Source organism: Prionailurus viverrinus, chromosome D1, assembly GCF_022837055.1.
Source record: "Prionailurus viverrinus isolate Anna chromosome D1, UM_Priviv_1.0, whole genome shotgun sequence".
NCBI classification, from domain to species: Eukaryota; Metazoa; Chordata; class Mammalia; order Carnivora; family Felidae; genus Prionailurus; species Prionailurus viverrinus.
Genome location: NC_062570.1, coordinates 107,481,526 through 107,495,248, shown reverse-complemented (window position 1 = coordinate 107,495,248; position 13,723 = coordinate 107,481,526). Strand labels below are relative to the sequence as shown.

The 13,723-nt window shown below is 47.1% G+C and overlaps 1 protein-coding gene across 1 annotated transcript; it reads left to right on the top strand.

Moving 5' to 3' along the window:
• The first annotated feature begins 196 nt into the window (after positions 1-196).
• SNX32 (sorting nexin 32) lies at positions 197-13,245 on the top strand. Its single transcript, XM_047878485.1, has 12 exons — positions 197-330; positions 8,944-9,048; positions 9,440-9,550; positions 9,694-9,815; positions 9,993-10,116; positions 10,276-10,380; positions 10,575-10,680; positions 10,855-10,930; positions 11,193-11,232; positions 11,977-12,063; positions 12,177-12,336; positions 12,417-13,245. Exons 1-12 carry the CDS (start codon positions 295-297, stop codon positions 12,626-12,628), a joined length of 1,284 nt encoding a protein of 427 aa, XP_047734441.1. The 5' UTR covers positions 197-294; the 3' UTR covers positions 12,629-13,245.
• The last annotated feature ends 478 nt before the right edge of the window (positions 13,246-13,723 follow it).

The window sequence follows — 13,723 nt, the reverse complement described above, 5'->3', positions numbered from 1 at the left end:
CCTCTCGGTCCCGCGCTGCCCCCTTAAAAGCTGGGGCCAAGCACAGGAACGACAGGCGTTGCAGCCAATGATGTCGCTCACGGTGAACCTGCCACCCAATCAAAAGGCGCGGCTGCTAGGGAACGGGTGGGAAGCACGCCTGACTCCAGGTGACTCCGGGCAGGGAGGGGAACGTGTCTCCGTCAGCTGATCGAGTCCCGTGCAACCGGCGAGTTATCGGGGACGAAGCTGCGGGAGCGCGCGGACAGTGGCCAGCCGCGGAATAGTTGTGTGCTGCAGCCACGAAGGAGGGTGATGGAAGGGCGTCAAGAGGCTGGGAAGGAGAACAAGGTAAAGGAAAACGCAAATCCCCTCCCAACCTCCACCTCACTCCATGATACCCAATGATGCCCAATCAGGGAGTGGGGCGTGTGTGCGTGTGTTCGCGCGCACGCGTGAGCCAGAGGAGAGACCTGAGCAAGGGGGTGGGGCGCGTCTGTGGCACCTGCATGGGGCCAAAGGAGGCAGGGTTTACCTTTGCCCTGCCAGGTGGAAAGGGACCGGCACTGCCACTCCTCTCCTCCCTCCCCAGGTTCTGGCTTACCGGGGAAGGAGAGGAAGGAGGGATGTTAGGGATTGAGGAGGGAATGGAGTACACTTCTTTGCCCAGGAAGGAATCTGGTTCAACACTAATGGCTTCACTTGTGTGTTCGTGTTCATGTAACATAAGATCATGAATTCTTCACCCTTTCCTCTTGATTTCGTTCAACAAATAGTTGTTGAGCATCCTTGGGCTCACGGGGGTGCACGCTTTTGAGAGTTGGAGGTATGTGCATGGTGGGCTGTGGCTGAGGACAGGGATGGAGTAGCTGTGGTCCATCCCTGAAGTCCCCTCTCCCTCAAGCAGTTACCAAACAGTACAGGTTAGAACAGAGATACTAAGGCAGCAGGGGGGATACAGGAGACTTAGGGGCCCATTGTACCACTGAGCCAGATTGTGTGTGTTGGGGGGATCGCGGTTGGACACAAAAGGAGCCTGCCCTGGGGATGTTGTAGAAGCCAGAAAGTGAGGAGTGGGGTTCAAGTGGAGTTCGTAGAGGTGAGAAGGCCTGAGAGAGACAAAGTATGGAGGAGAAAATATGTGTTTCAGTGTTTATCTATGTTCGTATTCATGGTTAAATTAATTAATATATGTAAGACGCTTAGATCAGTGCCTGGCATATAGGAAGCTCAAGTATAAGTGTTAGCTATTGTTATCGTTGTTGTTATAACTGTTATTATATGGGATGTGTACTGGGCTATCAAACTGATGGGTGCATCCTCAAACTTTGTAAGTGCCGGACTCTCTGAATGTCCTCTATTAGATCATGTCCTCTAGAGTAAGCATTGCCTTCTCTAAGGTTCTCCTTTAAACAGAGACGAAAAGAATACTAAATGAAGATGTAAATAAAAATATAATAGAAGATAAAATGAAATAATGCAAAAATACTTGACTAATCTAACAGAAGGTAAGAAAGAAAGGATAAAGGAACAAAAAAATAGATGAGCAAAAAAAAAAAAAAAAAAAAAAACCCCACCCAAAAGGCAAGATAGCAAGTTAGTAGCCTATATCAGTAATTACAATAATTATAAATAGACCAAACACTCCATTAAAAACATATTCAGGGGGTGCCTGGCTGGCTTAATCGGTAGAGCATGTGACTCTTGGTCTCGGGGTTGTGAGTTTGCACCCTACCTTGAGTGTAAGGTTACTTTATGTTTATTTATTTATTTATTTATTTTTCAACGTTTATTTATTTTTGGGACAGAGGGAGACAGAGCATGAACGGGGGAGGGGCAGAGAGAGAGGGAGACACAGAATCGGAAACAGGCTCCAGGCTCTGAGCCATCATCAGCCCCGAGACCGACGCGGGGCTCGAACTCCCGGACCGCGAGATCGTGACCTGGCTGAAGTCGGACGCTTAACCGACTGCGCCACCCAGGCGCCCCTATGTTTATTTATTTTTGAGAGAGAGAGCGAGCAGGGGAGGGGCAGAGAGAGAGAGGGAGATACAGGATCTGAAGCAGGTTCCAGGCTCTGAGCTGTCAGCACAGAGTGCAATGCAGGGCTTGAGCCCACGGACTGTGAGATCATGACCTGAGCCCAAGGTGGAAATTTGACCGACTGAGCCATGCAGGTGCCGTAGGTTACTTTAAAAAAAAAATCAGAGGCACCTGGATGTCTCAGTGGGTTAAGCGTCTGACTTGATTTCAGCTCCGGTCATGATTTCAGTATTGTGGGATCAAGCCCCACATTGGGCTCTATGCTGACAGCGCAGAGCCTGCTTGGGATTCTCTCTCTCCCTCTCTCTTGCCCCTCCCCCCTTCTGTCTCTCAGCTCCCCCCTCCCACTCATGCTCTCTCTCTCTCTCTCTCTCCTTCAAAAATAAATAAACGTTAAAATAAAAAAATTCAGATTGGATTTTTTTCAGATTGGATATTTATTTTTTTTATTCGTTTATTTATTTATTGGGGTGCCTAGATGGCTCAGTCAGTTAAGCAGCCAACTTCAGCCAAAGTCATGATCTCATGGTCCATGGGTTTGAGCCCCACATCTGGCCCTGTGGCTGGAGCCTGCTTTGGATTCTGTATTTCCCTTTCTCTCTGTCCCTCCCCCACTCACATTCTGTCTGTCTGTCTCTCTCTCAAAATAATAAACATTTAAAATTTTTATTTATTTATTTATTTATATATAGAGAGAGCATAAGTGGGGGAGAGAGACAGAGAGAGAGACAGAGAGAGAGAGAGAATCCCAAGCAGGCTCCACATTCATTACAGAGCCCAATGCGGGGCTCGATCCCAAGACCCTGTGATCATGACCTGAGCTGAAATCAAGAATCAGATGCTCAACCAACTGAGCTACCCAGCCACCCCAGACTGGACTTTTTAAAGACAACTATATTCAGTTGAAAAAGACATACTTTATAAGGATACAAAAAGAATGCTAACCAAAAGAATGCTGGCATGGCTATATTAATTTCAGACAAAGTAGATTCTAAGACAAAAAGTATTACTAGAAATAAAGAGGGGCATTTTATAATGATTAAGGAGTCAAGTCAACAGGAAGATAAAACAGTCCTAAATTTATATGCAACTAATAACATCATTTCAAAATATGCAAAGTAAAAGATTATTGAATTAAAAGGAGAAATAGACAAACCCACAATTACAGTTATAGGTTTAACACAACTCTCTCAAGTGTTAGAACAAAAAAACAAAAAAAAATATGTAAGGATTTGAGGATTTAAAATACCATGATTAATCTACTTGATCTAATTGGTTTATGTAGAGCTCTGTACCCAACAACCGCAGAAAACAATTCTTCTCAAGTGCACCTGAAACATTTACCAAAATACATTATATGTTTGGCTATAAAGCAAGTATCAACAAGGTTTGAAACATTGAAATCATACAGAATGAGATCTCTGTCCCAGTAGGATTAAAGAATCAAAAAGATTCCAAAACATTTGGAAAGTAAGCATCATGCTTCTAAATAATTCACAGGTCAAAGAAGAAATTATAATTAACATTAGTTTTTTAAAGAAATTGTCTTGAAAATATGATATATCAAAACTCATGAGATATAGCTAAAGCAGTATCCAGAGGGAAATTTATACCACCAAATGCATATGTTAGAAAAGAATAAAGGTTGAAAAGTCAATGACCTAAATTTCAATCTCAAGAAACTAGAAAGAGAAGAGCAATTGAAACCCCAAGAAAGAAAAAGGAAGGAAATAATAAAGAGCAGAAATCAATTAATAGATGATAAATATACAAATATAGAAACTCAATAATGCCAAAAATAGTTTTTTGAAAATACTAATATAAATTGATACACTTCCAGGAGCGCCTGGGTGGGTCAGTCGGTTAAGTGTCCAATTCTTGGTTTCGGCTCAAGTCACAATCTCATAGATTGTGAGTTCAAACCCCACCTCGGGCTCCACACTGACAGTGCAGAGCCTACTTGGGATTCTCTCTCTCTCCCTCTCTCTCTCTGCCCCTTCCCTCCTCATGCTCTCTCTCTCACACACACAATAAATAAATAAAATTTTTTTAATTTTTTTTAACGTTTATTTATTTTTGAGACAGAGAGAGACAGAGCATGAATGGGGGAGGGCCAGAGAGAGAGGGAGACACAGAATCTGAAACAGGCTCCAGGCTCTGAGCTGTCAGCACAGAGCGCGACGCGGGGCTCGAACTCACGGACCGTGAGATCATGACCTGAGCCGAAGTCGGACGCTTAGCCGACCAAGCCACCCAGGCGCCCCTAAACTTTTTTTTTAATGATAAACTTCTGGGGTGCCTGGGTGGCTCAGTCGGTTAAGCGTTTGACTCTTGATTTTGGTTCAGGTCATGATCTAATGGTTCATGAGATTCAAACGTGAGATAGAATCCCACAATCTCTCTCTCCCCCGTCTCTCTCTCTCAAAATAAATAAATAAATAAACTAAAAAAATTGATAAACTTGTAGCAAGACTGATAGAGACAGAGCAAGAGGGAGACTGAGAGGAAGGAACAGAGAAAATATTAATTACCAAAACCAGGAGTGATAAAGTGCATATTGATAGAGATGTTTCAGACATTAAAAAGATAGAGTTTTTAAGAACAAGTTTATGCCAACAAATGAGAGAATTCAAATAAAATGGACAAACTACTTGAAAAGTGCAACTTACCAAACCTGAAACCAAAATTAGAAAGTCTGAATAGTCCCTGGGGTACCTGGGTGGCTTAGTCAGTTAAGCATCTGATTTTGGCTCAGGTCATGATCTCACTCATTCCTGAGTTTGAGCCCCGTGTTGGGCTCTGTGCTGACAGCTCAGAGCCTGGAGCCTGTTTCAGATTCTGTGTCCCTTCTTGCTCTCTGCCCCTCCTCCACTTGCATTCTCTCTCTCTCTCTCTCCTTCAAAAATAATAAACATTAAAATCTGAATAGTCCTATGTCTATTATAGGAAGTAAATCTATCATTTAAAAGTGTTCAAAACTACCTCTCTAAGCTCATATCATTTCACATGTGAATTCTTTTGAAACATTAAAGAAAAACTAATACCATTCTTATATAAATTATTCCAAAAGCAGAAATAGAAGGCACAATTCCAACTTATTTTAGAAGAATAACATAACCTTGATACAAAAACCTGTCAAGAGGAGGCGGGTGGTGGTGATGGTTGCACAACACTGTGAATATACTTAATACCAATAAACTGCTTAAAAATGGTCAAAATGAATCTTCTGTGTTATGTGTATTTTACCACACACGCACAAAAATACCTGTTGACATCATTAAAAGAAAGGAAAAATATAGGTTAACATCTCTTGTGAACATAAATGGAAAAATCACAAAATATTATCAAGTTGAATAAGCAATATATAAAAACATAATACTTCATGATGAAGGCTTTATTCCAGGAATGCAGGGTGGCTTAATAATTGAAAATTAATCAGTGAAGTTAAGCACATACACAGACTAACAGGAGAACCCATATGATATCTCAGTAAAGGGAGGAAACATTGATAAAAATCAACACTCTTACCAAACTAGGCATAGAAGGGAGTCTCACTGATCTGATAGGGCATCTGAAAACATCTTTCAAGCTTACATTTTGAATGCATTCCCTCTGAGATCAGAAACAAGTCAAGGATTTCCTTTTTCACCAGGTCACCACTTCTGCGTTGTACTAGAGGTTCTAGCAAGTGCAATAAGACAAGAAAAAGAAAGAAAAGGTATAAAGGTTGGAAAGGAGAAACTAAAATTATCATTATTTTATATCGTAGGCTTGTATAGGGATGAAATCCAAAATAATCTACAAGCTATTAAAAGTAGTATGTAAATTTAGCAAGGTTTTTGGACACAAAGTATATAAAAATCAATTGTGTGTTTCTACATACTAGCAACAAATAATTAGGAAATGAAATTTTTAAAAATCACATTTAAAATAGCAACAATAATAAAAAATCATGGGGCACCTGGGTGGATCAGTCAGTTAAGCCTCCAACTTTGGCTCAGGTCATGATCTCACGGTTCGTGAGTTCAAGTCCCACGTTGGGCTCTGTGCTGACAGCTCAGAGCCTGGAACCTGCCTCAGATCCTGTGTCTCCTTCTCTCTGCCCCTCCCCTGCTCATGCTCTGTGTTACTGTCTCTCAAAAACAAATAAATATTTTTAAAATGTAAAAAAATAATAAATCATAAAATACCTAGGAATGAATCTAACAAAAGATGTGCAAAACCTTTACAGGGAACACTCCAAAACATTACTGAGAAAAATTAAAGAAGACCTAAATAATTGGAAGGCTATTTCATGTTGATGGACTGGAAGAACCAACATTGTAAAAATGTATATCCTTCCCACATTGATCTATAGATTCAATTTAATCTCAATCAAAATCCCAGCAGGTTTTTTGGGTGGAAATTAACAAAGCTGGTTCTACAATTTATACATAAATGCAAAGACCTATAATAGCCAAAATGATTTTGAAAATGAACAAAGTAAATTCTATTTGATTTCAAGTTTGTCTGTCAATTACAATCATCAAGACAGTATGATATCAGAAGTACAGACATGTAGAGTACAGAACTGATAACATTTATGAAGTCCATTTATTTTCCACCAAGATGTGCACCAAAGCAAATCAATCAAAAGATAGTCTTTTTAGGCCGCCTGACTGGCACAACCAGAAGAGCATGCGGCTCTTGATCTCAAGGTCATGAGTCCAAGCCCCATGTTGGGTGTAGAGATTACTTAAATAAACTTAAAAAAATCTTTTTTTCTTTAAAAAAAAATTTTTTTTGACGTTTATTTATTTTTGAGACAGAGAGAGACGGAGTATGAACAGGGGAGGGGCAGAGAGAGAGGGAGACACAGAATCGGAAACAGGCTCCAGGCTCTGAGCCATCAGCACAGAGCCTGACGTGGGGCTTGAACTCGCGAACCGCGAGATCATGACCTGAGCCGAAGTCGGATGCTTAACCGACTGAGCCACCCAGGCGCCCCAAAATAGTCTTTTTTTTAAACAAATAGTGCTAAAATGGCTGGCTATTTATATGGCAAACATGAGTCATAACCCATACCTTACACTGTATACAAAATGAATTGAAAGTGGATCATAGACATAAATGTAAAAGCTAAAATTATTAATTTCTAGAAGAAGAAAAAATAGGAGAATATCTTTATCTTTATGATCTGGGGGTAGGCAAAATCTCTTCAAGAGTACACAAAAACCCTTAATCATAAAAGAAAAGACTGACATATTGGAGCTCGTAGAATTATAAGCCATTAAGAGAGTAAAAAGGAAACCAAAGAATAGGAGATATACTATTGACAACACATATTGACAACACATATAACTGACAAAGGGCTTGTCTCCAGAGTATATAAAGAGTTCCTACAAATTAATAATTAAAAAAAGACAATCTGATTTTTGAAAAAAGAGGGTAGGGAGGAAGCAAAAGACTTGAATAGGCACTTGACAAAAGATGTCCAAATGGCCAATAGGTACATAAAACGATATTCATCATCATTCCTCATCAGGAAGTACAGGTTAAAACCACAGTGCACGATTATCATACCTCCACCAGTATAGCTAATATAAAAAGGACTAACAACTCTAAGTATTGGCAGGGGTGTTGTGCGACTGGAACTTCCAAACAGTGCTGGCAGGAGTGTAAATTTGCATGATCACCTTGAAAAACTGGCAGTATCTGTGATAGCATTTAATAAACACACGCCTACCCTGTGACCAAACAATTCTCGTACCCAGCAGAAATGAGTACTTAGGTTCCTCAAAAGACATACGCAAGACTGTTCATAGAAGCCTTACTCACAGGAGAGTATCTATACTCAAGGAGAGCCTTGAGTATCTATACTCAAGGAGAATAGATACGTAAACTCTGATATATTCATATGGAATTACTACACAGCAGTCAAAGAATTACTACTGCACTCAGCAACATAGATGGATGTCATGAAGGAACATGGAAACAATGGTGTCTACTTCATTTACGTGAAGTTTAAGGCCAGGGCAAAATAATCTAGGGTGGTAAAAGTCAGTTGTCCATAGTATGTGCCAAATATGTGCCAAAGCCTGTGAGAGGAGAGAGTGAGACCCCTGGATGTGAGAGGTGGGAAGGTGCCAGTTTATATATATATATATATATATATATATATATATATATATATATATACATATATATACACACACACACACACACACACATATATGTATACGTATACGTATACGTATATGTATATGTATATACTGGCGAGCAATTCTTGAAGGTAGAATGGCCTCTTCCCCTTCACTTGGCACAGTGGTGTAGACATAGTAGGTGTTCAATAAATGTGTGTTGAAAAGCTCAGTGCAAGAATGAACTCGTAGTTTCATGCCTCGCAGATCTTTTCCCTTAGAGAAATGCACCCGCTTTGCCCACAAGCCAATGCCTCTTGGGACTAAAAGCGGTGAATGGTCTCAGGAACCCCTCAAAAGGGGGCGAGAACATCTTATCTAACTCTCTTTAGGCCCTGATGAAAGGGTACCTGAAGTAACCAGCTGGGGAAGAGGTAAGCTGGTAACTAAGAAAGGATTTGGGGGTCTGGAATTGAGACACTGGGTTCACATCTGGTCCTGCCACTTTGCAGCTGTGCGATTTCAGAAAAGTTATTTCACCTCTCTGGTGGTCTGCTTCCGTATCTATGAAATGGGGAGCATTCTGGCTGCTTCCGAGGTTGGAAGTGTGGGAAAGTGTTGTAGTAATTGTAAGGCCCCGAGCAGTGACTTATCAGGATCCCTCTAGGGGTAGCTGGTGACCCCAGGGCATTGGAGAAGCAGTACTGCTGAGGTGGGCTTTGCAGGAGGACCTGAAGTCAGAGGTGAGGATGCGGGTAAGGGGCTGTGGTCAGTCATGTCCGAAACCTCCCCTCCCCGGCAGCCCTCCTCCATATCAGTGGACCCGCAGGGAGACAGCTCCTTACAGGTGGAGATCTCTGATGCAGTGAGTGAGCGGGACAAGGTGAAATTCACTGTTCAAACCAAGGTGAGGCTGCCGGGGGAGCAAGAGGGCAGTTCGGATGCCTGCCTGAGGAGCCTGCTGCCCCAGCCTTTGCTTGCCCCAGGGGGGGGTGGGCAGATGCCGACAGAGACTTCGGGCCCTGTTCCTCAACCTGGCCCCTGCCCCCTGCCCCTCCGAGAAAGCAAGCATCTTGTCTAGTCTCCAGCTGGCCGTTTGCCTCTGGCCCCAAGTCCTAACCCTCCCCCCGTCCATCATCCCGAGTGACATCATGGACGGCTAAGCCACCAAGGCCCACCTTGGGCCTCACCTGGGATGTGGGATTGGGGAAGCCCCAAAGTGGGTGCCCAGGATGCTTGATGGGTGCAGGGTTTGGGAGGGGAGGAGAGACACCTCAGACAGGCTTCTCGGCTTCCAGAGCTGCCTCCCTCACTTCGCCCAAACGGAATTCTCAGTTGTGCGGCAGCACGAGGAGTTCATCTGGCTCCACGATGCCTACGTGGAAAATGAGGAGTACGCCGGCCTCATTGTGAGCAGGGGCAGGGCGGGCTGGGGTTGTGAGGGGCAGGCCCGGGGGCTTGGATGGGGATAGACCGGGCCACACTTCCCCGTGCCGGGGATGGCCTTCTCAGCAATGAGAGAACCTCCCAGCTCTGTCCCTCCCCTGAGCAGATCCCCCCAGCCCCTCCAAGGCCAGACTTTGAGGCTTCGAGGGAAAAGCTGCAGAAGTTGGGCGAGGGGGACAGCTCCATCACGCGGGAAGAGTTTGCCAAAATGAAGCAGGAGCTGGAAGCGTGAGTGTCATGGCCTTTCCTTGTCTATGACGGAGCCCCAGGCCCACCCCCTTCCTGAGAGTCCTAGGATTTCATCGCCTGTGGATGGAGACCCTGACCTCTGACCCCAGGGCTTCTGAGGGGCAGGAGACCCAGCAGAGCCTCGCAGGGCCTTGAGCTTCCTGCCATTTTCTGCAGGGAGTACCTGGCAATCTTCAAGAAGACAGTTGCAATGCATGAGGTCTTTCTGCAACGCCTGGCGGCCCACCCCACCCTGCGTCGAGACCACAACTTCTTTGTCTTTTTGGAATATGGCCAGGATGTGAGCTGGGCCAGAGCCCTGGGGTCACCCTCGGGGGCAGGGGGCACGATGCTAGGTGGGCTCAAGCCTCTGTCTCATCAGCTCCACAAGTGGCATGTGCCTGGGGTGGGAAGTCCAAATGCCCTCCCCAACATCACACTCTCCCCATGTGTGCTTCAGCTCAGTGTCCGAGGAAAGAACAGGAAGGAGCTCCTTGGGGGATTTCTGAGGAATATTGTGAAGTCTGCAGATGAAGCCCTCATCACCAGCATGTCAGGGCTCAAGGTGACCCATGGGGGCCCTCTGCAGATTCCACCCAGGCCCTCAAGTCCACAGCAAAGATTGAGGCCTAGGGTGGCTGTGGGAGGGAAACCACTGGTGGGGGCATGGCCTAGAAGGAGATTGTGCTACCCTCGCATGTCCATGGGTGCCGTGCTCCTGCTGACTCAGTATAAGGGGCTCCTGTCTGGCTCCCTTAGGAGGTGGATGACTTCTTTGAGCATGAGAGGACCTTCCTGCTGGAGTACCACACCCGGATCCGGGATGCCTGCCTGCGGGCAGACCGTGTCATGCAGTCCCACAAGTGTATGCAGGGCCCAAGGGATTCTGGGTTCTCCGCCCCCTCTCCCCGGCATTCCTACTCCCTGCAGGGAGAAAAGAGAGCAGGAAATGCCCCGGGTCTCACTATGACCACAAACACCAGGGGTGGGGCTTGATGTGCAGACCAAGGGACTCTGATGGAGGGTTGTTCCCCAACAGGCCTGGCAGATGATTATATCCCTATGTCTGCTGCACTGAGCAGTCTGGGAACACAGGAAGTCAACCAGCTAAAGACGTGAGGACTCCCTCTCACCCCTCCTGCCCTCTCTCTATGCCTGTAATACTGTGTCTACCCACTAGGGGTCACTGTGGAAACCTACTATGGGCTGTAGGTGGGAGGTGCAGAAGTTCCTTCCTGCTGGGATTTGGGAGAAGTGAGGGAGATTTCCCCAAGGGCGGGGTGGGGGGTGCGAGTGCTGAGGGAGGCTTTAAGGTGGGAGGCTTTAAGCAACACCCCCTCAAGATCTCTGCCCTAACTCTTCCCCACTGCCTCCTAGGAGCTTCCTCAAATTGGCAGAACTCTTTGAACGACTAAGGGTGAGTACTGCTTCCTGTATTGGAAGGGCACCCAACGATCCTTTGCAGGGGACAAAAGAGTCCTGAAAATGGAGAAAGCTCCAGGGTCATTTTGGAATGTTCAGTGATGACTTGGACCCAGCGGTACCCTGGACTCACCGTTAGTTAAACCCTATTGAGGGGGAGTGGGGACAGGGATCCAGCCTCAAGGGCGTGTGTGTGGTGTTAGGGGAGGGGGTGGGCACCAGGGTTGCCAAGGCATTTACAAGGATGTGCCACGTGCCTCTAGCAGGCTGCACTGCATCGCCAACATCCTGCCCCAGACACACACTTCCTCTTCTCCAAGAGTCACTGCAGCGTGCCAGTCTTTCTAAAATGTGTTGGATCACATCTCTTCCCTGCTCAAGGCCCTTCAGTGACCACGCCGCTTCCAGAAACTGCCCTAAATACAAAGCCCGAAGTTCTTAGCTTGCATTTTAGGCCTTTCAGGATCCAACCACCACCGTCCAAGTGCCCCCACTAAACTCATGGACACATACTAGGCTTGCACACCTGCAGCGCCTTTGGCTGTTGTCTAATTCCTTCCCAAGATCCAGATCAGATGCCACTCTTTAGTGGTTTTCCTTGGCCTGCTCCCCTGAATATCAGGGTTTGACCTAGAGTGGTTATCCAGTGACTCTCTGATATTAAGATGAGCAGCAGTACCCCAGCCCTTAGCTGCCCCTCTGTAAGCTCCCTCCCCAGCCTCCAAACTTCCTGATTCAGAAGCTGGAAGGCCGAGTGGCCTCTGACGAGGACCTCAAGCTGTCAGACATGCTGAGATACTACATGCGAGACTCACAGGCGGCCAAGGTGAGACGTGGCCCCGGAGCAAACCTCAGGGCTGGAGAACAGCAGGAGCAACAGGGGAGGGCAGGCAGGCGAGGCCGTGGGCACCAGTGATCCCGTGCCCCTGCTGACCCCAGGACCTGCTGTACCGGCGGCTGCGGGCGCTGGCCGACTACGAGAACGCCAACAAGGCACTGGACAAAGCACGTACTAGGAACCGGGAGGTGCGGACCGCGGAGAGCAACCAGCAACTGTGCTGCCGACGCTTCGAACGCCTCTCTGACTCAGCCAAGCAGGGTAAACCCCATGGCTCCGCAACCCCTGCCACTGGGCAGCCTACCCTGCCAGGGTCCCCACTTCTCCCCCCTCCTCCCCAGAGCTCATGGATTTCAAGTCCCGCCGCGTGTCCTCCTTCCGCAAGAACCTCATTGAGTTGGCAGAGCTGGAGCTCAAACACGCCAAGGTGAGCCCTCCAGCCTCCGTGCCGTCTTGCTGTCCCTCTGCCATCCACTCCCAGACCTCTAGATTCTTACCAAATGCTTGCAAGTATGTGTCGAGGGGGAGGTGGACCTTGAGCAGCCCCAGTTGAGGTTCAGGGCCAGGTTTCCTCTTCCACCAGGACCCCTTCCCTTATCACCATCAGCAGTAAGCCCTCAACAAATGGTAGCCGTTATTGCTGAGAATAAGAATGCAAAGACGGAAGGGACAGGAGGTGTGGGAAGAGAAGCACCCTGAAGCAGGGAGCAGGGTGGCAGGGGGTGGGGGTGGGGGCATCAAGGACCTCTCTCCTATGCAGGCCAGCACCCTCCTTCTCCGGAACACCCTTGTCGCGCTCAAGGGGGAGCCTTAGAGCAGCCAGAGCCTGCTCTGGGGCCTTTTAGTGGCAAGAGCCCACCCCCCCCCCCTTCTCACCCCAACAAGATGCCACCCCCACAGCAGCCACTGGCCAGGCCCCATGACCTCCCAGGGCAAGGGCAAGCCCAAGCCCTACTCCCACCCAAAGGTGTCAGGTCCTACAAAAGGAAGATAGGGCAGCATGAGTACCGTCCTTGGTCACAGGTAAGCAGAACCCCAGCTTTGGGGAGGCCTGGGCCCTGGACCTCCCTCCTCTCCTGGGGACCGAGGGGCAGCCCCCACACCTTGTCCCCCACCCCACCCCCAGAGTTCATTTGTCCCCATCCTGTTCACAAATAAAGAACTTGGTTCTTGCTACAAGGAGGCCTGTTGGTCCTCACTTCCCACAGCTCCAGGGCCCAGATTCACCAGGGTACTATGGACACCAGACCCTGGGTAACCCCCAGTGTCCTCAAAGGTAACTACTCCTTCCTGCTTCCCTCTTGGATACTGGCAAGCTCCAAGGAACTAAGGGACCAGCTTTAACACCAAGAGGCTTTTTTTCCCTCCAGTTCAGGTGACTGGGAGTGGGGAACTATAATCCTGCATCCACACCCTTAGGGTACAACCTCTAGGATACTTTTACTTCCCAGGCAGGTGAAAACCCAAAGTACAGGTTGGAGAGCCAGCAGCAATATTGGCAGAAGGCTCAGGGCCACAGCCAACACCCTCTTGATTAAACACAGGGAGGTGGGACCCAAGACACTTGGGTCTGAAGTCCTGGGCTCTACCTGGCTCGGCCCCACCCTGGACTTCAGTCACATCTGCAGGCCAAAGGCTTAATAACTTG

Bases quoted from the DNA above. Each gene is read 5' to 3' on its own strand.
- SNX32 (XM_047878485.1), top strand. From the start codon at position 295: ATGGAAGGGCGTCAAGAGGCTGGGAAGGAGAACAAG. The intron at 10,381-10,574 runs GTGACCCATGGG...TGGCTCCCTTAG, and splicing joins CCAGCATGTCAGGGCTCAAG to GAGGTGGATGACTTCTTTGA. The intron at 10,681-10,854 runs GTATGCAGGGCC...GTTCCCCAACAG, and splicing joins TGTCATGCAGTCCCACAAGT to GCCTGGCAGATGATTATATC.